Below are 26,678 nucleotides of genomic sequence, written 5' to 3' on the forward strand. Positions count from 1 at the left end.
TCTTTGCCCCTTCTAAGTTTCAAAGTATACCAAACTTCAAAATACTAACATTTCAGGGACTGCTAATGTGCAATGCATCCCACTCACTATCCATTGCCCAGCATCACCTAAGCCCCATGTTTCACAAACATAAAAGATGAAAATATGGGAGGGAGGTGCAAAACAAAGGGCAGTAAACACAACAAAAGGAATATAATTGTGCTTCTAAAAAAAATCAATGCCTTAAGCAGGCAGGATGGCCCACACTTTCACATCTGTGATTCCAGCCAGTTCAAGGTCAGAGTACGCTACACTAAGTCTCATAAAAATGCCTTTTGAACATTCTGAACTTTAATTGGTATATTATCCTAAAGGAAATTTGAAGAACAAATAACTTGAATTTTTGATGAATGGATTTAGCAGATTGTTTTCTCTCGTTGGGAAGAATCAAAGTCTATCATGTGCAGAATTACCTAGAACACAAGAAACACCTAGAAAACATGAAATTAGCAAAAGGGTGTTGGAGTGTGAGAACTTTGAGTGCTCTTGGTTTAGCACTCCATAGATTTTTAGCTTCTTTCTGTTAGATTTATTGGCCTAACTTAGATATACCCTTATGGCAATATTTAGTGGCACACATCTCGAAAAATCACACAAGAACAAACTTCAAACAGGCAGTAGTCATTTTCTTGTTTGGCAGCCTTTGAAGACTCTCAGCTACTAGACTGAGTTTGCTATATCCAATATATCAAGTTGAAAGCCAAGAAAGCAAACATGTATATGAACATGTTTTACCTGTGCAGACAATGTTCCTGCCCCAGCGATATATAAATGCCACACTAACCATGACCTGGGGTCCAATTAACTGTTTCCTCTACAAAGAATACTTCAAAGGCCTTCTGAGAAATCAGGCTTTCTGTGTAAAACATCATCTGAAGCAGTGCTCAAGACTACGTCATAAGTTTTAAGTCTTTCAAGTTTTATCAGGCACAGAATTATAAAACTGATTTCTGAGGGGGGCTGAACTGGCCTTTGGAGCTCCTTCACAAATCAAAGAAACTAGCTCTGGCTTTCATCTATCCTTGGTATAAAGGGAAATGCATGTGGTTCTTCAAGTCCTCATCAGTTTCTTCTCTAAATTAATCCTCCCAACCCATCATGCCCAACTTCTCACCTCTTGCATCATTGGTGCAACATGTCTGAAGGAGAGGATGAGTTTCCATGAGAACTATGTCACATCTTTGAGAACATGGTGCAGCCACTTGGCAGCTCAGGGCTGGGAACTGGGGTGTGGGCATGCAAGTTAGAGAGGCAATGACTCCTCAATAGGCCATCTGCAAAGGCGATGAACAGTAGCAGAAGGCACTCTGACAGTGTCGCTGGGAGGCAGCATCTGCCAGAAGAGCCAGCTGACAGCTGTGTGTCCCATTAAATCTAGGTCTCAGGAGATCTTCACTCTGACAAGGAAAAACTGCAGATACTTCCACAAATGCATCAAAATATTTGCCCTCAATGGTAAATGCCTGGATAGCATAGAAAACACCCAGGACAGAAAGTGACACCCACTCTGTGAAGACTGTGAATGAAGGTTCCAAAGGCTTCTTAAAACTGTGCTCTTGCCAAGATGAAGATGCCAATACAGTCATCTCTAGGTTACCCGATGATTTCCCAAACTAAGCACAGACACCCTACAGCTACCTAATCTCTTGCTGATGGACTACACAACTTTGTAAGCTGTACAAAGGAGCAGCAGATAAACATAGAAGAATTCCTGCCCTTGGTCATGTGCCTTCATCAGGGAAACTCTAAATACTGAGAAAGAGAAAAGCAAATAGAAGCCAAGGCATTAAGTCAGCAAAATTGTGAATGTGAATCATGTGGAGATCTGGCTTTGCCTGTCTCTCCCACAGTCACCACTGGCCAAAAGGGAAAGAACCCAAACTGAAACTATTCAAAGAGCACCACAAAGATTTGTTTTTGCTCCTTAAAAGTTTCAAAATATACCAACTTCAAAATAATCACATTATAAAGACTGTTTATGTGCAACTCAGCCCATCTACTACCTATTGCCCAACATTGCCCATGTTCCATGTTCCAAGATTCCACCAGCTGTGGCTCAACCACTGCAGAATGTCACCATTGATGCTAAAACTTCTTCCCATTTCTATGTAGCTCAGATCTACCTTTCCCAGCATGCTCTTGAAATAACCCTTGCCCAGGGCTTGTAACTGTCTTCAGTGAGACTAATGTTTCCAAGAGACCCAGCTCCCTGGAGTCTGGACCTTGTCCAACACAAAGTCAGGATTCACTTCCCAAGAAATCCTAAATTCAGAATTCCTTCCTATTTCCTACCAACCATTTCATAGTCTTCTCTTCCCAACTCCCAGAGAGCCCTCCTAACATCCTCCCAGGTCTCAATACAATGAACCTCGAAACATATTAAACTGCTTTGATTATTTTAAGAAAATAGTAAACTTATTAAAACCAGCAATAAGGAAATAGATATTAAAATTAAACTTCTTGACAACCTACAGGCCCCTTGAGCACCACATCCCACCTCTTTGTCCAGCCAGGTCCAGCACATCTTATGCCATTCTAGCTCAGTGGTCCTCAACATGAGGGTCGTGACCTCATTGGGTCAAATAAACCTTTCACCAGGCTCTCATATCAGACATCCTGTATATCAGGTATTTATGTTACGATTCATAACAGGAGCATAGTTACAGTTATGAAGTAGCAATGAAAATAACTCTATGGTTGGGGGTCACCACAACATGAGGAACTGTATTAAAAGATAACAGTGTTAGGAAGGTTGAGAATCACAATCACATGTCTCATTCATATACCCTTCTCAATTTCCAGGTATACATGGGTCTCACAACCCATTCCTTGGCTTAATATAGCTATACCTGCTTACATGATCCCAAACATAAATAACCTACAGGCCACTCAGGCCCCATTTCCTACCTACCCAAGTATTGCATATCTTGCACCAGGGTCTAGCTGTATGACACCACTAATCCTCTCCTCCATGCACCCTTCCCAACCTCCAGATCTATGCCCAAACTCAAGGCTAGTACCAGGACATACAATGTTGCATGCTAGCCCATCTCCTGAGTCTACCAGACATCATTCTACCTAAGCCATATCCAACCTTCAGGCTGATCATGGCCAAAGACTGGTGCTCTGTTATAACCAGCTGTGATCATATCAAACACAGAACTAACAAAATAAGTCCATGTAACCAGATATCATAAAAACACAAATATGAAAGATTAAGGCTGCATTCCCTTGAAATCAATGGATTCTACAGAAATGCTTGTCAATGAGCATCACCTAGATAAACTCCCAAAACACAGAATTTAAAAAGAATAATCATAAACTTCAAAGAATTCAAGGAGTTTAGTACACACACACACACACACACACACACACACACACACACACACACACACCCCAGTTCAATGAACTTAAAGAAAATAAACTTTAAAAGAATAAAGGTCTGAGCAATGTTCAAGGAATCAAATGCTGAAAATGAAAAAGATAATCCAGGATTTGAAGACAGAATTGAATAAAGAGATAGAAACACTAAAAAGAACTCTAGATGGAATTGAAAAACTCAATAACTCAACCAAAAAACTTAATGGAAAGCTTTACAATTAGAATAAATCAAGCATAAGATAGAATATCAGGATTCAAAGATAGAGAGACTAAATGAAATAAGCAAAATATATGAAAAATTTAAAAACATAGGAAAATAATATACAGGAAATGTTGACACCACGAAAAAAATCAAAACCTTCAAATTATAGGAATAGATGAAGGAGAAGAATCTCAGGCCAAATCTTCAACAAGATCATAGAAAAAAACCAACAAAAACATTTCCCCAAACTGAGAAAAGACACACCTATACAGATAGAAGATGCACACAGAACACCAAATAGAGAAAATAAAAATAAAAATGAAACAAAACAAAACAAAAACAAAACTCCCCAAAACATAGTTAAAACACTAAGTACACATAACAAATAAAGATTATGAAAACTATAGAGAAAACAACACAGGTCACATATAAAAACCCATCAGATACTTTGAAAATCAGATTGTAGCAATGCATCCTATATCTGACAAAACAGACTTTAACACTAATCAGAAAAGATTTAAAAGGACACTTCATTCTAATGAAAGGAAAATTTAAAAATTATGATGTTAGACATATATGTACCAACCAAACCATGATGTACTCAATTTCATAAAAAAGTATACAATTGGTATTATAGACACAGATTAACAACAATCCATCAATAGTAGGTCATTTCCATACCACTTTCTTCAACAATAGGTCATCTGGACAAGACATAAGCATAGAAACATCAGAACTAAATGACATCATGTAATACATAAGATGGACTTAACAGTTATCTACAATGTGTTCGTTCCCACAAACACCAAACAATACACATTCTACTCAGAAGCCCATTGAAGCTTCTCTAAAATAGACTCATATTCTGGGACACAAAACAAACCTTAACAAATTCAGAAAGACAGAAATAACTATGTATCCTCTCTGACCATGAAGAAATAAAATTTAAAATAGTCGGAAAACTAATCTCTAACAAGTACATAAACAACTCACCACTGAATGATGAATGGGTCAAAGAAGAAATCAAGAAAAAAGTCATCCTCTGTACTTCCCAACAAGCTCCTCTCCTTTACCCCTGATACCACCTCAGCTCACACCTTTCCCCTTCAAAGCATCCCAGCTCACACCTTTCCCCCTCATACCATCCCAGCTCACACCTTTCCCCCTCATACCATCCCAGCTCACACCTTTCACAGCACAAGTTCCAGAAGATCTATGGATATTATTGTTTACCCAAACATTTTCTTTCTCTAATTCTTTGTTTCCTTTTCACCTACACCACCCTAGTGTATACTTGTACTCTATTGTTCTCCCCAAGATTGCCCAGCAACTACACTATTAATTCCAGAGGCATCGTCTTATCTTCATCTTTATTTGCTTACACGACAGTCTGATTTGCATTCCTCAAAATGGTGACTCTCTTATTTCTGTGGCTCCACAATCCTACCGGGCTTATCAGCTTAACATGTTTCATGGGTACTTTAAACCAAATTCATGTCATATGGCCTTACTGAAACCTACTTCTCTACAAGCTCTTCAACTTGGTGAGTTCCAACCTCCCTTGCCTACATGTGTCTGAACCCTAAGCTATAGGACAGTGGGACCTCATTTCCCAGAATGCTACAATGGCAGCACCATCTTAGGGTGACCTGTGATTATATGACAGATCCTGACAAGTTTGTAGAGAGAAATGACTATGTCTCTGCCAGCCCAGGTATCTCCTCGATTTCCACCTTGACCAATTGGAAAAAGAGGTGCTAAAGGCCAGTTAAGAACCTATCCAGAAGGTGGAGTGTGGGCATGTAGACTACCAATGAGGAGAGCAACCTAGCCAGAATTTTTCTCCTGAACAGTTACATGTGTAAGAAATCAACTGCTACTGTGTTGAGGTACTGTTTCTTCTGCCTTAGCTAGGACAGAGACATTGCATCCCAGTGAATAGTTCCTAAATACCATGGGAGCTTCAATTTGAGTATTTTCAAATTTATCAACTAAGCTGAGGAACCCACTAAGTGACCAAAGAAAGACTCACTCACTCCAACATAATGGTCTCCAAGCTAACTCTAGAAGGAAAGAATGTTTCTTGGGCATTGTGCTGTTTTCCTTTTCTCTTTTCTCTCTTCAAGTAAAATGATTAAAATGTTCTAGAGATAGGCTGAGAATTTAACTCAGGGGTACAGCACTTGCCTAGCATGCTTGAAGTACTACAAAAATAAGACAAACTGACAGAAATACAGACAGGTTTCATTTCCAAAGCCCAGAGAAACAAAACTCCATTTTCCCCAGTGATAAAGAACATCCTAACAAGTTTTAAAACCCCAGTCAATACTGTCTACAAGCTAATCCATTAGTGCTATGCACACATTGCATTCCTATACAGTCTTTGGGAATATATTGATCCTGCTTTTCTTTATATTCTAAATTACCCAAACATTCTTTAGGAAACAGAAGTGACCCCTTAGGTAAAGGAGCTTCCATTCTAACTGTCGGGGCTACAGAACACATGACAACACGGGGATGCAGGCTATAGAGTAGGGCAGAGGCACTCATTTGTGTATCCAGAAGGCAGGGTTCAAAGATGCTCCAGTCTGCAGCTAGCTACCTGGCGGTGAACTGTCTGGCACAATCATGTGTATCTTTGCCCAGACTAAAGGGTCTGTATAACAATTAGAATAGTGCTTCCCTTCCTCATCAGGGGGCTCCAAAGCTCAGTCACTGTTTGCAGGCTGCTTCTATCTATTTAGCAAGCAGCGGGCCATGAAGACAGAAAACATTAGCTTTAAAAAAAAAATCAGAACATGATGGGCATCGTAAGCTCCGGGTCTATTGTTTAAATGTCAGCCCTAAAAAAAATAAAATAAAATCAGCAAGCAAGCAATGTTTGTTTCCCTCTTTTTAACTCTTAGTGACCCAATACTCTTAGTGACTCAGATCTTTAGTTTGGGAATAGAATTTTACAATTTCAAACATGGATATCATTAATTCAAAACATGGTACAGTTATAGGTCTTCGGATTTATCCTTCGTGAGGCTTTATATCTTCTGAATTATCTACATTGAACACATATTTCTATGATTCTGAAAAAATATTTTTATCATGAAGGATTGCTTTAAAAGACAGGAACTAATTATGGTAGACTGAATCGCTGATCCTAATTATCTACATTCTTAGCATTATATTAGGCATCCCTACCCAACAAACATGTCAGACTGCTTCCATAGCTTGACTCATTCTGACTAATAGAAAACTAGCAGCACAATGCTTACAAATGTTTGAGATCTGTTGATACAGATGGTCTCCACCTCTCATGCTCCTGACTCTGCCACTTTGTGTGGCTGCTGATCTGAGAGACCGTGGACCAAGAGTAGACTGGACTCCAAGCAAGTCCTGTAACCAAGTGTACTAGAGCTAAACTAGGTTCCACATTCTAGAAGAACCTCAGCCATGTCACAAGACACTTGGAATTGTCTGCCAATAAGCATTCTGAGAGTATAAGGCATTAATACCGCTGACATATATCACTGAGTGATGCAAATGCACAATAATAACAATAACAAAAACCTTAGAGGGAAAGAAATTTCCCTGTGGATTGAAAGGCAGGGTATAAAAAAAGACTAGCAAACCCTTCAAACACCTATGTAAGAAGGGAGCCTGTGTAATCATCAGGACAGTTTGGAAAAAAAAAAACACAAAAATCTTTAGCACAGTAGTTTTCTTCCCTCCTCATCAAATATTCAATTGTTTAATTTTAATTATAGAAAGTCTTACGAAGCATGTAATAGTTTGAGAACATTTGGAAACAGATTTCACATTAAATATTACGAACTTCTTTCAGTGTTCAAATTTATTTTTTACATCTTCTTCAATGTTTACAATTGTTTTCCACTCTGTATATATTCTATAATATGTTTAATCAATATTCTCTTGGCAGATATTTAGACGACATGTAATTTTAATTATTATAAATAGTACTGCTCCAAACATCAGCAGTGCTAATTTTCTACACATATTCATGACTGTTTGCTTGTAATGAATTCCCAGAAATAGAATTGCTGGGTTAACAAATGTATGAATTTAAAGGTTTTTTATATGCATTAATTGCTTAGATTTAATTTACTTTAATTAAAGGACTGAGAGCCCTACAGATTGAGTCACAGTCCCAGATTCCAAGTAAGCAAAGATTCCCCTATCTAAAATTCAGTCTAATTAATCCTGCTGGAATTTAAAGTTTATTTAAAACCTGCTGGGTACCTGCTATGCTAAAGAGCTTCAGAGTGGCTGTGTGCCTGCCTGGACATAATTCCTGGTTCTTGTTTAAAAGTAACATGCCTGTGCCTCAGTGTCCCCATCTGTAAAACAGGCTGAATGCATCCCTGTCTCATGTGTTTAGTAAGTCAATAAATGTAATTCACCGAAAGTAGCCCTGTCCTACAAGATTTTAATATTAGCTATCATTATGTAGAAATAAGTGACTGGGTCACAAATTTTCCTCTTGAAAAGCTAAAAGCTTGGTGAATTTTTATTCAGTTGTAATTAGGCAGTAACATTTTCAAATCCCAAGCTAAGCCTTTATAAAATACTTTACTTTAGTTTTTGGATAGAAATAGTCTAGGCTGCAGGGCATTGCTGGCAGCACTTGGGAGGCAGAGGCAGGTGGAGCTCTGTGATTTTGAGACCAGCTTGGTCTACAAGAGCTATAACAGGACAGCCTTTGAAGCCACAGAGAAACCCTGTCTCAAAAAACCAAAAACCAAACAAACAAACAAAAAAGAGTACAGGCTGGACTCAAACTTGCTATGCACCTAGGGGACCCTGGACTCTTGGTCATCCTGCCTCCACCTCACACCTGTCAACTCACTGCTGTAAGTACAATACTACCAAACCAAAAATCCTAGAGCTGAAGCAAAGTCAAGTAATGGGAAAGTGGTTGGTGTTTGAAGTAAGATACTAGAGCAGGAACAGGGCTCTGGTGGCAAAACCAGCTTTCTTATTGTATGATGAACAACAGGATATGGTCCGAGGTGGGGCCACATGATTATTGTTGCCTAAAATTAGTAGACACTTTGTTTTTGAGAATCAGAGATGATGCTCTTTTCCCTGAGCCCTGATACCTTCTACCTGAGCAGACAGGACACAAAAACAGATGTAATCCTATAATCTCTCAATCCTATAACAAGTCCTATAGTTCCAGCTCTCAGGAGGTTGGGGCAAGAAAATGTCTCTGAACTCAAGGGTAGATTGGGATATACAGTATGTCCCAGGCCATCCCAGGCTACACTGTGAGACTCTGCCTCAAAACCAAACAGATATTAAAAAGCAAAAATTGAATCAAGCTGACTTTAGTTGAGTTTACCTTCTCCACCAGCTCCAAAGCCCCCTAATTCAGTTACTTACAAAGGTAATGCTAACAGCTGCCCACTGCCAGGCCAAGGGTTTTTCACATGTTTCTTTACTAAACCCTCAGCTAAGCTGTCTAGAGAACCACTTACAAATGCTCCCCCACCCTACACATCCCAACTTTCATGGACCTATTTTCCAAAACAGGCTTATGTTCAATGGTTGTTTAAAGCTCTTCTAAGGGTGACTAAACTTAAAAAAAATCATCTCACCTAAGATTTAGTGACCCAATAGTTGTCCAGCAACCAAAATTTCTGAGAATAGACTTGATAGAGCTGCCGAGAGTAAGAAACGGGAAGCAGGTGCAAGAATTCATTCTCATAAAGCTAAAGGCCAAACTCCATGCTCTAAGTCATACCGCTGCAAGATTTTGAATCGTTTCAAAGCTTTTAATAAACTACTTGTGAAAAAAGAGTGAGAATAATTACTACCCAGCTGTCAAAAACAGTTCAATTAAAATAAACTTTCTAATTAAAATGAATAAACGGGGTGGATCATAACCATCAGGATTTCCTTTCCTTTCCTATCAGTGAAGGGTTAGACCGAGGTTAGACTGAGACTGGACTACTTACAAAGGCAATCTGCATCTATGAGTGGAAAGCAAGAACAGTGCTAGCAAGCAGCAGGAAGCATCAGTAGAACTCTAGTGATAGCACCACTCACTCAAGGAAGAGCATATATATATATATATATATATATATATATATATATATATATATTTGAGACAGGGTCTTGATACATAGCCCAGGCTGGCCTCGAACTCAAAACCTTCTTGCCTCTGCTTCCCAGAGCTTTTATGACATTCATGCACCACCATAAAGACAGATAGTGTAGTTGTATGTTTGTGTGTATGTATGATATGCATGTGTCACATATGAATGTGTATACATGTACACATGTGGTGTATGTGTGTGTTACCAATGTACATGTAAGAGGTCAGAAGTTGACAGTAGTGCCTTCTGTCTTGCTCTCCACCTTATTTTGAGATGAGGATTCTCACTGAACCTGAAGTAGTTCACCAATTCTGCTAGACAAGTTGGGCAGAAGGCCTGGGACTGATCTGGCTCTTCTCTCTCGGTGCTGGGAATATGGATGAATGCTTCCACACTCTGCTTCCACACGAGTGGAATTCAAGCCTAGTGCCTCATGCTCACATAGCAGCACTTTACTGACTAAGCCATCTAGCCAGCTCTGCAGCCTTTCCCCCCTTGTTCTTCCCTGGGCCTGATCATGTTCCCTCCATTCCAGCAGTGTGACTCTCTGCGCCAACTGCTCCAACTCTACTAACCATGTGGGCAGCAGTATTTCTGTTCCTCAGCAATTCCACTTCCAGAAAGTCAAAGCCCATAATTCTAAAAGAAAAAAAACATAATTCAAAGTATTTTCCAGCCCATTGATGAATTGGCAGGCAAGACTGTCATATGTAGTCAAAACTTCCTTCAGGGCTTAAAACTAACGATGTTCCTTCAAAATATTTATGTTTAGAGGAAAAATCACTAAGATGAAACAGAAAAAAATTTAATCTAGTGTGTTAAAGTTGAGTTCATCATGAAAGATTAAATGTGAGTCTTTTGTAAGTTGTGCTTTAATGTATCCTTATTTGGCTTTTTCTCAAGCTAGAATAAAAGTTATAAATATAAATAAAAGTATTTAAATATAAGTAAATATATTGATATAAGAAATATACATAGAAGTTATTTGTGGGGGCTCCTTAGATTTGAAAAAAACTTCACTTTTAGATGAACATTTTCACCTCTAGTTTGTGTCTTTATATATATATATATATATATATAATATATATATATATATATATAGTATTTTTTGTTTTTTTTTCAAGACAGGGTTTCTCTGTTTTGGAGACTGTCCTGGAACTCACTCTGTAGACCAGTCTGGCCTCGAACTCACAGAAATCCACCTGCCTCTGCCTCCCAAGTGCTGGGATTAAAAGTGTACACCACCAATGCCTGGTTAATATATATTTTTATTTTCAATGGATGCACAACTATACAAATTTGATTTCAATGGATGCACAACTATACAATATTCTTTTCTTTGTTTCATTTTCTTTCTCTCCTTGTTTCTTTTTGTGGTACTGGGTTCAAACCTAAGGCCGATGAATACTTAGGCTAGTGTCTATCACTGAGCCACACTCCAGCCCTGGCAACATTTTTAATGCATGCAGAATGACTATATCAGAATAACTAGCAAATTTCTCACCTCCAGCACATAGCATTCATGCTGAGAAATTCTAGATCCCTCCCTACCTGCAGTTTACAAAGGGAACTTTTAAAAATGGAATTGCTGCCAATCAGTTATCCAGCTGTGTTACAGAACAATAGCTATTTTTTTCTGTCTAGCTTGCCAAATGTTCTCTTTGCAAACTCCCTTTCCCAGGCTCTTATACTCACTCTCTCCTCATAGACAGCAGCTTTCATAGCTCATTCATAAGCAACATGTAGTATTTGCCTCTGTGCTTGACTGAAACATTTAACTGTAACTCTGTAGTTAAACATGGGGGAAGATCTGATAACTATCTCACAAATGATGACATATAAGCTTCCAACAGAACATGATCTGCATTACCTACATGCTATAACTTGTGTCATATTTGATTTCTAAAGATCAAAGTGTTGAAGAATCCAAGGCTGGACCCAATATGGTGCTTTTGGGAAATAATGAAGCTTGAAGAGTTAGGGTCCAGCAGGAGGTCTTCAGGTCACTGGGGCTATGCTTTTAAAAGTGGCTGGTGGGAGCTAGCTCCCCTATATTTCTCTCTTTAGTTCCCCATCCTAAGATGATCGGTCTTCTACTGTGTGCTTCCAGTCACGACATGTTGATTTGCACAGTCCCAAAGCAATGAAATCCAAAGAAACCTTTTCTTCTAATAATTCAATGGTATTAGGCTCCTGTTAGAGTAACAGGAAGCTAACAGAAAATACAAAAGAAACCCACAATATCACAGGACCACAAAAATGACTAAACTCACAAAGACTGGCCATACCACAGGTTGATGAGGAGGCATACCAATTACTTTGCTCACCTATTGGTGGTGGTAGTATAAAGTGGTTGGATTTGGACATTTTGTTGGTTTCTTGTATGTCGAGCAACAGAATGAAGACACAAACACACAGATTGTGTGGCCTATTCAGAATAAAACATTTAGGAAGAATCTCACAGGCAGCAGATCTACAGTAATATTGGGACAAGGTGTGTGTGTGTGTGTGTGTGTGTGTGTGTGTGTGTGTGTGTGTGTGTGTGTGTGTGTGAGAGAGAGAGAGAGAGAGAGAGAGAGAGAGAGAGAGAGAGAGAGAGAGAGGCTGCACCTATACTGGAGATAGAAATATTTTGTATTTTGATTAAGCTGGTAGTTACACCAAAATATAAATTTTGCTTAATGCATTTGTATATATGCAAAATATGGCCATGTCATTGTATATAAACTATAGTCCATATAAGTTTATTGCTCAACTTCTTAATTTAAACTGCTTTCTGGACTAAGTAGGACTTTACAAAAGGGTCCACAGGCAGGCTTTCACACACGAAACACCAAGGCTATTCAGGATCCTGTGAGCAAAGCACAATTGCTCCTCTGACCCATGCCACCCCGACTCACCGGTGAGGGCTCCTCCCAGGCTCCCTCGCCGCAGCTGCTTTCCTTCCCCACTCAGTTGTCTCTTGTACTTTAGCGACTTTCCAAGGCCACAAGCTACATCTGGGTTGCTGCATTTCCGAAATGGCATGGGTGGTGGAGACAGTATGTGGTCGAGCTGGAGAAAGAAGGACAGTGTCATTATTTCTTGGGGACACTCAACACAACGGATTCTTCTTTGCACCCCCTTTCTAGCCACAGTCCGCCCAACCTTGTTTTTAATTTTCCTACTTTGGAAAGTTCTAGATTTCATTCTTGTGCCTTCCTTCTGAGAGTCAGTAAGGCTCATTGTGAAAGCACAGTATCAGGTTTTGAAGGCAGGTCACAACACATGAGTAGGTCATGAGATTAAGTTTAGTAGATTATGACCACAATTTGTAATGTAGCCAAATAGTTATCACCAAATTCTAGCAAGGGCTGGGAAGATGGCTCAGTCAGCAAAGCATTTACCATGAAAGCATGAAGACCCAAGTTTGTTCCTCAGAATCCATATTTTAAAAAGCCTGGCATGATGGCACATACTCGTAATCTCAGCCCTGGATTGGTGATATTGGTCCCTGGGCTTGCTGGCAAGCTAGTTCTGAGTTCTGAGGCAATGAGATAAGACTTCTCCATAAAGGTGAACAGTACCTGAAGGATAATAGCTGAGTGGTTGAACGCTGGCATGCACATGCACACACAGGTGCACCCAACCTCCTACACACACACACACACACACACACACACACACACACACACACACACACACACACACACACTGCAAATAGGAAGGTATCATTTCATGACTGAATTATATGTTTGTATGTGTATCCTGGACCCCTATGTAAAAATATGTCCTTCTGTTGACCCCCCCATATGAAAAATCACTATATAAAAACAGATCAAATTTCACATATTGCTCACACACATACACACACAGGAGAGGAATTTCTAAGCACCACAGCCCTTAATGGAAATCAATACATCCTTATATCACTCTATAGCTCTTTAAAAGAAAGTCTGTCACAAGAAACAGAGAAACCAAAGCCACTTCAAGAGATGGCTTTCTATGAAAGGATCCCCTGGGTTAAAACACTCATGTTAAGCTCTGCTCCACTTTCATGAGCACACCTTCCAGACTTGAAGAGAGCAGTGCCTTCTAAATGTTCACTGCAAGGTGGAATACCCACCCGTGTGTGCTCTGAGACAGTTACTAAGGACAAAAATATTCCTGTGCATATGCATGTGTCCTTATCACTATTAAGGCCCCTCCCCCCCAAAATTTATAGACTCACAGAAATTCCAGTTGTCACACAAAAGGCCAACCTCATAAAATTTTAAAAGTCGGATAAACTTGGACAGAACAGCTAAATGCCATTTTAAGGGAGATTTCACCAAAGTCTGTTTTGTTTTCATGGGAAAAGATGGGCGCTCAGGTATAATTATCTAGCTTGTTTTTAAGACTATCATAGATGCTCTTATAGGAGGAAACACATCAAAGACTAAGTCATCTGTCTGTCTGTCTGTGTGCTACAGCCCATTCAACATCACTGCATGAAGAAAACAGTGCCTGCGGGTGGGTATCCCCTCTCTAGATAGTTGAGACTGAGCGTCTGTGGGTTCAGCGCCATATGACATGAACTTTCTCCCAACCTTGACTGTGTTCATTAGCAGCACACAATGGATATCAAACACTTCTCAGTAAGAGCCCATCTCCAACCTTCAGACACTTGGGTCCTTACTGTAGTTTACTGACAACTGGTATTTTCGTGAGGGGACCCTGAAGAATGAGCAGTCCATCCACTCCAGGATCAAAGCCACATCAGGAGGGGAACAAACCCCAGATGGCACTTCTCAGAGAAACAGCCCTTCCAAGGAGGAGCTGTAGTCATCCGAAGGTGTCAGCCCAGGCTGCTGCCCATGATGTGTGTCTACTTACAGGGACTCCAAGGAAAGATTCCTGTCTAGCCTTAGATGTTTTGCCCTTAAATCTCATAGACAATGAAGTGCCTGGTCAGTTACTCATGAGTGACTAGAAAAATACAGGACCCCATCTGATTGTAGTCTGATTGCAGTCACTCCATCAAACAACACAGAGGTTATTGGTGCCCTACTCATGGTACCGCTGTATGTCCTTAGCCATGTGTCTTTTCTTAAACTGCCAATTTACTATTATTACTATTATTGTTATTATTATTATTTTGCATTCAAAATTTTCAGAAGAAAACTTGTGACTATGTAAGCATGGAATGGAACTAAGTGAGTGAATGAACATCCTCTGTCTATCTACCAGGGAAAAAATGTCATCCTTCCCCACTATACACACACATGTGCACTCCCTACTCCTGCTCACAGTATCAGCTGGAGACACAGTTCTTTCCCAATAATACTTTAGCATGCCTCTTCTAAGAACGTAGATAATCCCTTAAACTCATCTATTCTATAATCTATGTATTTTATACAATATCTCCAGTCTTTTGAATTAAGGTCAAATGGAAAGGCCAGGGAAACTGCAAAATAGGGCTCTTTCATGTACATTTAATACTATTTAGTTGCTCTTTTCCATGACTAGGAAAATTGCAGCCACAAGGTGGCAATGTACCATAGACATTCAGCAAAATGTTCCGTGCTGGATCCTACTAGTGAATGCACCAAGAATGAATAGCAATCCTATTGAGCGGGTTCAGGTCCACTCTACTTAGTTATTTTCTCTTAATTACTAGTGGCAGCTGCATAAAACACAAATATTTATTGTTTAAGGTCCATCACCTTCTGCTACCCGTTTTTTTCATTCGCTTGCAGAATTACAATTAATTACTCTGGAGAAGAGTGCTATATCAGAAAACAACAGAGGGCACAAAAGAAGTAGAAGAAGAAAAAATAGGTATCTTTACACATATATTCAATAGTCACAAATAACATGGGACATATGTAGAGGAAAGAGAAGGAAATGAAAGAGAAAGTGTGGGCACAAGAGTGAGAAAAAACCAGCTTCTTCGAATCATAGAAAAGAAGTCCATAGACCATGGTTTTTCATCAGAATCACAGCCTCAAGAGGAGACTACTATTTCAAACCCAGGAAAATTGAGGCAGTGAATGGTGAGGGCTGAAAACGTCTCAAAAACAGGAGAAAACCTATAAACAGAACAACGCTCCAAGATTCCATTTCCCTCCTCTATCAATTCACACTCCCAGTAGGGCTCTCTCTAAATATATCATTTTTCCAAATTTTCTGCATTGTCAGTAGCTTTAGTCTTTCTATAACAATTAATCAAAGCTTCTCAAAATGGCCTTCTGCAGCCTAGCACTTCATTTTCCTTTTTTTTTTTTTTCTGGGATTCCAACACTCTCGATCGCTTAAAAAATACTTGATCACACCCCAGAGCTGCCAGTACATATCAAACATGGCACTTTGAACATTGCCATTTAACTGATTTCCATTTAATGTTTTCCAACTTTTCCACACCCCAAAGTCGACACTCTACAAATTTAAGGAGGGGATGTCCTGAAACTACCACTGAGGCCCATGGGCACTGGAAGCATGGCTTTGTTCTACTCACTAGGTCATTTCCAGTGTCCCTCCTTTAGCAGACCACAGGCTGCTACAGAGCCCAAGCCCACTCTTTGTCACCTGGCATGCTGCTGGCTATAAACACATTGTAGTGAAAGAGGTCACCTGAAGATATGCCTTTCTTTCATGCAACAATAGAATCTTGATTTCTGGTGACTGGTCTCCCTCCATTTACTTCAAAGAAGAGCCACAGCATACCAGGGAAGAGGTCCATTTGCACATTACTAAACTTAGAATTCAGATGGAGGTGCAGCGTGTTGCCGCCACGTGTCAAGGACAGACAACTACTCTTGCTAGAAGCCTGTTCCAGGAACCACAGATGCATCCCAGGGAACCAGAGGTACATGACTAAGAGAAATTTAGTCCAGATGTGAAGAAAGGTGCACAAAATGACTGGCCCTATGACCGTTGATCATACACAATTCATGTAATAGACTCATATCTATGTTTTCTGTAATTGTCTCCCTTGTTGTTTACTGTATGACAAGGAGCTGAGGAAAACAGAATCCATCATGATTCCACATGGCCTCTGTCTTCATTGGAGATGAATACAAGAAAGTCAAGGCATTTATGAGAGCATCTCATCTTCAGTTCCTCTGCCTTTCCCATCACTCTCAACATTGGCAGGTTTGGACCATGGGAACATCTTCCTCTGCTGAAGCCCCACCATGGCACCACCTATGTACCTCTATAATGTACACTACAACTGTCCACAAACACCATGCTTCCAGCTTAACTACTCTCTCCCACTTGATCTTCAGACACTGCACTGCCAGGCACATCAATCCTTCCACACATGGCCTCTAAGGGATCTTATGAAAAGAAGGAGAGACAGCTCAGATATTAAAGAACAAAACTCATTTAGTCTCGCTACTGGGACACAAAGCTTACAGACAGCCTTAACTTCTCTTTCTCACCCCACAGTCCAACAGCAAGTCTTCTAACTCATCCTTCAAAATACATTTCCAAACACAACCACTTTCATTTCTTCTCCTACCCATCTTGTCCCTGCCATGGTGACCTCTCTTCTAACAATCTCCCAGAGGCTCCTTCTGCCTTTTTACTAATCTCAGGACAGTCACCAGTGACCCTTCTCAAGAATATGTCAGATGACCCAACTGGTCTGCTGGAGTCCTTTCTCAGTTTCTCCTTCACTCAGAACAAACTCAGTGTGGACACATCGGCCTGCTAGCTCCTCCCACCTGCATGACCCCAGCCAACACTCTCCACTGCTCTCATTATCTCTTGCTCTTTTTCAGAACTGCAATACTATCAAACATATTCCTGTGTGCTTCTCCTTCCTGGGAGACACTCTTAGTGAGCTTGTCGCCCCACTTTTCCAGGGCTCCATTTGAATGACAGTCTTTCTGGGAGACTCTAGTGCTAATTAGAATACCCTACTCCTCCGCTTGATTCTTTTCCCTCTCCTTTCTCCACAGCATCAATTGCCATGTCACGTATGAGATTCTTCCATGCCTGTTTGATGTCATGGTTCCTCTGCTATAGTGTGAGAAACAAAACTTTTGCAAGCCTGTTTCTTCTGCTGCTTAATCTCTACAATAGTGTCCATGAAAGAAAAGAAAGGAAGAGAGAGAATGAATGAGTTGCTAATGTCTGCTATATAGAGACATTTAGTCAAAATATAACGGTAAAAACAGAGAGCAGATGTCATAAAGAGCCTTTATTGTTGAAAAAAAAAAGAAATTACATCAAACGTAATTAAGTGCAATGCTATGGGGTCTCCAGTACTTTGACAAAACTGAGCTCTTCATGTATGGGGAGAGCCTTAGGTTATATCAAATGGCACCCTTTAAAAGAGTCTTTTACATATACTAAACTAGTATGCTAATTTTTGAACAGGGCTATCTCTGAAGGTGATTCCTAAATAATGAATTATTCGACCTTTTAACTGTATCCCTACTGGCATTTCACTTGTGTCCATCAATCCAACGTCTCCCAGCTTCATTCCTCTTTTCTGTAATTCTGCATTCATTCCCAAGATGTGACACATGCATTTTAAAGACCCATCCAGAATGCATGTGCCCTACGGCCAAAGTTCATGAGTTCAAAGGGATCACCAATGTCATCCGCATTCATAATGGAACCTAGATGCTAAAGTCCTTTTTTGCTTGAAACAGAGAAAAGGCTTGACTAGTAATATATGTTATGAAACATCGCTCAGTTATTCTGTTTCTTGTTATTAAACAGTCTAAGAAATCAAAACCAAAGATACAAAAATACCTAAATTATGAAGCTACATAGACCTTGCTTATAACTCTAATTAAGTACTTATTCTCTTTCTTTTCCTCACCACCCAATAAAGAATCAAATAGGCAACCTGGAATTATTTTACTGTGTTTTATAATTAGATTTCACTGTTAAGGCAAAGCCTACAAATCAATATTTAAAAACCTGATAGAGTAGCCTTCTATAGCTTAGATAGTCATTACAGGATTCACACTAATTCCATGGTGGCTAGATGATCAGAACAGAGCTGGCACTTAAGTGTCCCCATTAAGGTATTTAACCCTTAATGCACTGTTTCCTCACCTCAGGACATTACTAACAATCATACTTATCTTCTGAGTTGGCTGTGAGGACTAACAGATTCCACATGTGTAAGCACCTGAACACCCAGGAAATAGAAAGTGCACCATTTGTGTTTTCTGTAGTTACTTTCTGTTTTACAATCACCTCTTCCATTGCTTAGGTGAATGGTTCTACATGGACATTAAACCTATTACAACATTACCAAGGACATTGCTTTTTGTTTGTATAGTTTAAGTGAGAATTTGGTTTAAATTCCTGTATGGGTATCCCAGGCCAAATGCCTCCATGCTGGAGCACAGAATGCCTGACACATGAGAAGTTAAATTCCCTTGCCCTTGTGTGTGTCATCAGCCATGTTATCACATTTAGGAGTCTTGAATCCCTCCAGAAGCTCAGAGACAGAATTCTTAGACCACATCACAGGAAAGCTATTCTACCTGGAGAATAGATCTCAGAGGTGGTGAGCCCACAAGGATGATGCATGAAAGGGGCATCCAAATCATCCATATCCAAGAATATTGGTGCTTCACTGGCTGTCTTCCCAGGCTCAGTTCAGTTGTGCCTTCTTCTAGCTGGATCCTTAGTCACCTGCCCTTCAGAATCATACCTCACAGTTACCCTTACATCTTCTTTTCACTACTCAAGAGTACATAAAAAATTTTTATTCTTGGCACTGCCTAAGGAATATGCTATGTCCCCTTACTGCATCGTAATGTCTAAGTATTGACCTATCAGACCACCAGGAGAGTAGCAGTCCTGACCATACTGTATTGGGTCTGTTAATTGATTTTGCTGACAATCATTCTGTATTACACCCCCCAGAACACTGGCTTCCACTTAATGATGCTGTACGAAACAGCCCTACAGATCTAGCTGCTCAGATCCATAGTGTACCAGGAAGGCATGCACACCACTAGGCCCCGGTCAACACTCCATCTCTGTTTATGAGTATTCACTAAAAGCGGTTTTGCTGTTATTGTTGTTTCCTTGTTTGAAACAGTCTCCATTCCAGGGTGGCCTCAAATTCAAGATCCTCCTGCCTCAGCTTCCCGAGTACTAGGATTAATACAGGTGAGCACAGCTGTACCCAGTTTACCAAGCAGCATTATGCCAGGCTGAGTTCTAGGCACAGGAGCAGGCAAACAACAGTAAACACTAGACTCACTAAGAGCTGCATTCAAGACTGGGAGAGAGAGAGACACTGCAAAGATACTTCTGGGTATCAACACCAGAACCAGTGAAGTTGCTGCTGGGTGGCAGGTGAGCTTTTTTCAGGTTTCTCCAGACATCTTTGGCAAAGTCTCTGGTTCGTCACCAGAAGGATGAATGTGTCCATCTCCAATCAAAATTTTATGCAGACTTCACTTTATCCTCTAAAGTAGGATTCTCAGTTTGTGGAGATTTTTGATCTCTTCTCTTCTCTTCTCTTCTCTTCTCTTCTCTTCTCTTCTCTTCTCTTCTCTTCTCTTCTCTCTTCTCTCTTCTCTCTCTCCCCCTTCATCTCTCTCCCTCCCTCTCCCTCCTTCCCTTCCTCTCTTTCCCTTTTTCTGTTTCCCCGCTCTCTCTCCCTCTCTCCCTCTCTCTCCTCTCATACTCATACTCACATACACACAAACACATAAACATAAACATGCAGTGTGTCATTGTAGGGGCAGGCTTTGAGGTTTCTATGCTCAAGGTATCACCCAGTGTCTCAGACACTTCCTGTTGCCTTCTGATCAAGATGTAGCCAGCACCATGTCTGCCTGCACACTGCCATGCCCCCTGCCATGATAATGGACTGAACCTCTGAAACTGTAAGCTATCCTCAATTAAATGTTTTCCTTTATAAGAGTTGCCATGGTCAAGGTGTCTCTTCACAGCAATGGAACCCTAAGACACTGAGAGCAATGATGCAAGTCTGTAATCCCAGCACTCAGTAGGTAGAGACAGGAAAACTAGAGCACAAGGCTAGTCACTGTGACATAGTGTTTGAAGCCAGCCTATGCTACAACTTGGTTTAAAAAAAAAAAAAAAAAACACTTTTGAAAACAAAATGAGAATGGTAGAAAAGAACAGAGTCTGCAAAACCTCATATTTAGAAGGTCTGATAAGTCAACAATTCCCCAAATACTAACTCCCTCAAATGATTTAACTATTTATTGTGATCACTTTCTCAATAAACGGCTATGTTTAAAAAAACACAAAACTCTTCAATAGAATATATTTAAACTAGAAAGTGTACTGGCTACCAATATCATTTTCTATCATTGATATATGGTGTATGGGGGGAGCAAAGTCCAGAAATTTGAGATTCACCTGCTTCATCTTCCAAATACTGGGATTATAGGCATGCACTCCCATGCCTGGCTTCCATCTTTAATTTCATAATTAATTCCTGGGATCACAAACTTCGGTTAGCATTATGAAATAAGTTTCAGAAGCATCCTACAATGCATTGTTAGATCAAACTACAATGACCCAAACAGAGCTAAGACCAGGGTCCCTACTTAAGATCATTGATTTTCTTTCCTCCCTTCTGAGTGAAATATGTAAATTAGCACCTGATAAAGTTATCTCACTTGCCTGTCAACTCAATGTCAAGAAGGTCAATTCCTTTGCTCAGAACATCTCAACATGCATACACATCAACCCCAGCAAGAGAATATGGTCACTGCCCGAGAAAGGGTGCTATGCAGCAGGCATTTAATGGCAACTGAGTATGACACGTACATTAAGATGTGAAAAACAGCTAACATTATTTGACAGCCTTCAACGTGGCATTTACCCACATACTTTTCAGAATATTAACTGGTACTCTATGTTTGGTTTAGGAACAATGACACTGGGGAAAACACAGGGAACCATACAACTTGACTTTGCATATATGGATCATCTGTTTTCCTGTCGCTTTTATAGTCTGGATGTTTCCCTGACCTTTATTTAGGGCTCTAATCTATGCCTGCAGTTGTTTACTTATCTGAAGTCATTAAACTCCCTTGATACCATCCTGTCCCTACCAGCAACATAACTAAAGAGTCTGACCCTGGTTAATAAGCAGGAAGAGAAAAAACTTCCCCTGGGTTATTTTCCTTTGGTATAAACCAGAATGGAAAAGTCTCACATGGTACCACAGGGCTGGTATTATATGCCCACTTCCCCTTTTCTCAGTGCTAGGTTGTATTAATATTCATAATTTACCAAATGAGGGAACAGAGAGGCAAGGATTCAACATCTTCAGCTCCATAGGAGATAACCTCATGGATCAAGCCCAGTATGCCTGACTCCAAAGTCCCATTCCTTCCATTGTTCCAATCCATCTCCCTGCCAGGGCTACCACAGAAAAGCAGAAGAATCTCCAGACTTAAGTGAGAACACTCCCTAGAGAAAACCTGATGCTGAAAATCTGGTGTCAAATCCAAATGATCCAACTAAATCCTGAGTGGTGGCCTACCAGGTGGTCCCCTTGGTAGGACCAAGGCTCACACAAAGATAGTTGGTGCACAAATCCTGACAGTGCAATGTTTACACCTGCCCCACTGTAGATCCTGCTGTGCATCCTTGGGCAGTTGCCTCCCAAAGCCTCAACATACCCAGAAAACTACTGCTACTATCACCCACTTAAGTGACTCCTGGTGACTTTCTAATTATGTACATTCTATTAATCTAAAGTTGTCCTAAAAGATGATCCAAATGACTAAGAACTAAAGATATAAAACAAAAGGATAATGTCCACAAACAAAACTGCTACCACAGAACACCACAGTAGACACTGGGAGCTATTCAGGACTGTGGAGCTTTAAGTACACTGGTGGTCTGGCAACTCGTTAATTAATTAATTTTCCTTACTGCATTGTCAGAGTAACACGGCATTACTCATTGCTTTCACTCACAATTGTTCAAAAAGATTATGGCCAGCAACTTGGAAGCTAGACCAGGAGGGGACAGAGAGTATATAAAAACATGCTCATTTTAATTCTTCTTTGGGGTCTCCCCTAAATGTCTATCTTTCTTCAGCCATCAATTGGTCCACCAGGGCCAGGTCCTCAGGAGCTGCCAATATGCCACATCTTATTTTGTGAAAGAACCAGGAACATGGCAAGGAAGAGTACTCTGAGCAAGTATCTACACAAGAAACAATTTGTAAAGAACTAGCTTATTTTTCATTTACGTGGGTAAGTGTGCCCTGTGTGTATGTATGTGCAGGGACCCACAGAGGCCAAAATAGGTCACTGGATCCCCTGGAATAGGAGTGGCAGGTCACCCAGTGTGGGTAGAAGAACAGAACTCAGGTCCTCTGGAAGAGTGGCAAGTGCTCCTAACCAACAAACCACCTCTCCAGTGTGAAAGCAAACCATTTTTAATTTCATCTATAAAATAAAGATAACTGCATCTTCCTCATGGGATTCTTGTGGATCAATATTAAACCCTGAGTGTAATACAATATAAGACAATGAAATGGTGACTCCCATTTTCCTACCCCTTCTCAGGCTCATCCTCTTTGGATAGATTTGGGACTTTTCTTCCATCATATTCCCAAAACTAAAAGTAAAAACTATAGGAGTTTTGTTTACTTATATTTTGTATACTTATATTCTTGTAAAATAACACCTACACTTCTTAAACAAACCTATAAATATTCATTTTCTATTTTCACATTAACAGGAAACAGGCTTTTGGGTAAGTCAGGAGTGGACAGAGTTGAAGACTGAACTCTGACACAAAAGGCAAAATGAATATTCTTAAGAAATATGTGTCACAAATTCTCAGGAGCACGGGGCATTATAGGTTAAAACAGACATAGTTGAGAAAGACAAAGAGAGATGATGACTAAAAATGTGGTAAATGGTAATGGTGAAGGAATGGCTCCAGGGACTGGGGTAGGGAGGGGCAGGACGACAGGGCTGCCTTTATCAGCTTTCTTTCTCCTTACAGGGAGGAAAGTAATGAGAGAATCTGATAGAAGAGTACAAGAAAGAGAAAGAAAGGACTTGGGATAAAGAAGAGAAAAAGAGAAAGATCAATAAGAGGAATTCAGAAAACTCAGCAAATATCTCATGTGCTCCCAGCCTGCGAGTCCCCCAGGGTCCCTCCCCTTCCTCTCTTGGTTGTCTGTGATAGAAGCAAAGAAGACCAAGCTTCCCTCTTGTAGCAAAACTGATAGATAACAGTAATGTTAACACACATTTATTATATGATTTAACAAATGTATTGTTGTGATGGCTAATTTTGTCGGCATGACACAATCTACAATTATCTGGAAGGTGAGCTTCCTAAGCATGTCTACAGTAGATTCTCTGGACTACTTCCATCCTGGCCCTAGCCACTGTGGGTGGGACCATTTCATGGGCTGAGTCCTGGACTGAGTGAAAAGGAGAGACAGCTGAGCACAGGCATTAATCTGCTGTATCCTGACTACGGGTCCAAGGTGACCTGCACCCTTAAGGGTCAGCCACTGTGAGTTCTCCTGCAAAAAATCCACTGTAACCTTTTACTACAAACTAAAGTAAGTCCTTAATCCCTTAAGTGCTTTTCTTACAGTATTTTATCACAGCAACAGGAAAAGGAACTAAGACAGTTAGGAAATGTTTATTATGAAACAATTACAAATGCATTTCATAATAAATTTTAGAATAATTTTTTAATTTTAAGATAACAATTTTTAAAACTCCAAGGCCTTGAATCAGCACTCTTTGGCTTAGCACATGGTACCCCCCATGCCTAATTTCTAGCAGCCCTGGTCCCCATCCTGCTGTCTGCTTTGTTTCCTGGAGTTCATTCTCTGCTTCTCAATTACTGCTCTTTCTGTTGTACGATCCCAGAACTCGATGTCTGTAGGCTACAGGGTCCTTTGCTGGCTTTTCTTGCCTCTGAAATGCAGTCACAGATGGGGACTTGCCTCACCATGATTGTAAATAGCCATCCTGGCATCCTGGCCTACACAGCACCAAGAATCTGCCCTGCCTCTACTAAAGCTATGCTCTGGACTTGGGGATTTCAATAGAACTCTGTTTAGTAATTCTGGTATCTAGCTTTCCTGGGTGTAGTTCACAGCTTCTTAAAGCTGAACCCCAAGTCACCCTCCCCCAACTGGACTCCCAATCCCTAAGAATCAGGCCAACAACTGGAGAATCAGAGAGAAGCAAATGACAGAAAGGTACACAAAAGGAAGAAAAGGGGATATGGGAAGGAAAAAAGAAGAAATAGTTTGGCTGACATTAGAGAAGATGAACACAGCCAAATCCATATTCTACTCTTCATTTGGATTATGAACACATGAGAGATTTGACTGTGCCCTGAAATCCCACTTTGTTCATCAACCACAAAGCAAACTCTCTCACACACATTTCTTCTCTGTGGAAGGTGGAGCTCTGCATAGGACCAATGCTCTGTCTGCCAGGAAGAAAACTCTGCCCTAGGCTGTGAGAGCACAGGGTGGACTCAAATGTCATCGGCATTCACATGCCAACATCCAGGAAAAGGAAATTTTTGCCTTTGGTACAAACTCTCAACTCCACAAAAAGAAATATTCACCAGAGCTCTGGGGTGGTAAAAAAGAGAAAACAGTTCACTGCCAAGTGTCTCCGGAGTCCTCCAAGTGGTCCCTAAGGACCAGGAGAGCTGTTTAAGTAAGACCAACAGTGTAGCAGGGAAAGGACCAAGGATCAGTAAGACCATGGTGGCTGGGGAAGGGCTAAGGACCAGTAAGACCAACAGGTTGGCTGGGGAAGGGCTAGCAAGCTGGGAGGGGTTTTCTCTTGTTTTTGTTTTTATCATGGGCTTTCTCTTCTTCACATGCACACAAACCATAAGTCTGGAACTATTATTTAAATCACAGCCATTTTTAGCCAATAAGAGTGAGAAGTCTTTATTTCCCTTCCCCCTCCCAAAGAAGTAAAACAAAAGTGCATCAAGGCACAAGAACCTCAAAGAGGAACACTGACAAACTGCTGTGTCGTCCAGTTCCTACCTCAGAAAGTGTGAGCATGCTGACATCTGACAGAAGTCTGCAAACAGACTCAGGCAGATGAGGCACGGAACCACTTTACACTCAGCCTCTGACCTAGCTCCAGCTTCCATGCCCTGGGTCTATGCTTTTCCTTCCTCCTCACGTCTCACTGGTGAGAGGATTCTGTGCTGAACTCTGTGTATGTGAAGGTGGAAATCAAAAGATACTCTAAGAGAAAGTTACAGGTTTGAACTTCAAATCTGCCTGGGAGCACAGAACTCCACTTTGCAGACACAGGAATGTGCTCTTCAACAAATCTTGTGCCCTGGGGTGGAGGGGGTTGGGGATATTGGGGAAATGAACAGAGGGTGGGGAATGGATGCAATTGGTGGGTGGAATAATTTCTAATGTTCATTTACTTTATTTGTAATTAATATATTTAACTTTACATTTTTAATTAGCCAGTAGAGGATTCTGAATACTTTCCACACAGAGAAATGATGATAGTTTGAGGCGATGGCTCTGCCACTTGCTCTAACCTGATCTTTACATACTGTATACACGTATTTCAATATCACAATGTAAACAGATGTATAATTATTATGAGCTAATTAAAAGTAATTTTAATAACCCAGATGTACAAATGATCAATTCTGTTTTTTCTTGTATGAGGATTTTAAGCAATGGTTTTCTCTGTCATGTGTTTATTTATAGATTAACAAAACCTAGCTCATAGCATGGAAGCACAGCTTTGATTGATGAGGCCACACCTATTTGACTGGCCCAGCTGGGGAAGTCCACCCCTCATTATACACACATATCATCATGGATGTCAGAATCGAGGCCGCTGCCTCACCAGCACTGTAGTCTTCTTTGGCCTCCAATCCCACATTTCTCTAAAAGCTAAACCATCCTTCCCATCCCATACTAGATACAACCTAGTATAAACCACCACAACCATTAACATCCATCCCTGATCTTC

At 40.4% G+C, this 26,678-nt stretch overlaps 1 protein-coding gene across 6 annotated transcripts in view; it reads right to left on the reverse strand.

Annotated features, from left to right (window-relative positions):
* Nucleotides 1–26,678, reverse strand: part of Mast4 (microtubule associated serine/threonine kinase family member 4) — a 594,674-nt gene that overhangs the window by 391,136 nt on the left and 176,860 nt on the right. For all 6 annotated transcript variants that reach the window (XM_035440538.1, XM_035440540.1, XM_035440539.1 and 3 more), the window contains one exon: nucleotides 12,633–12,786. In XM_035440538.1, coding sequence (XP_035296429.1) covers nucleotides 12,633–12,786 — 154 coding nt within the window. The remainder of the gene's footprint in view (nucleotides 1–12,632; nucleotides 12,787–26,678) is intronic.

Source organism: Cricetulus griseus, chromosome 2 (assembly GCF_003668045.3).
Source record: "Cricetulus griseus strain 17A/GY chromosome 2, alternate assembly CriGri-PICRH-1.0, whole genome shotgun sequence".
Taxonomy (NCBI): Eukaryota; Metazoa; Chordata; class Mammalia; order Rodentia; family Cricetidae; genus Cricetulus; species Cricetulus griseus.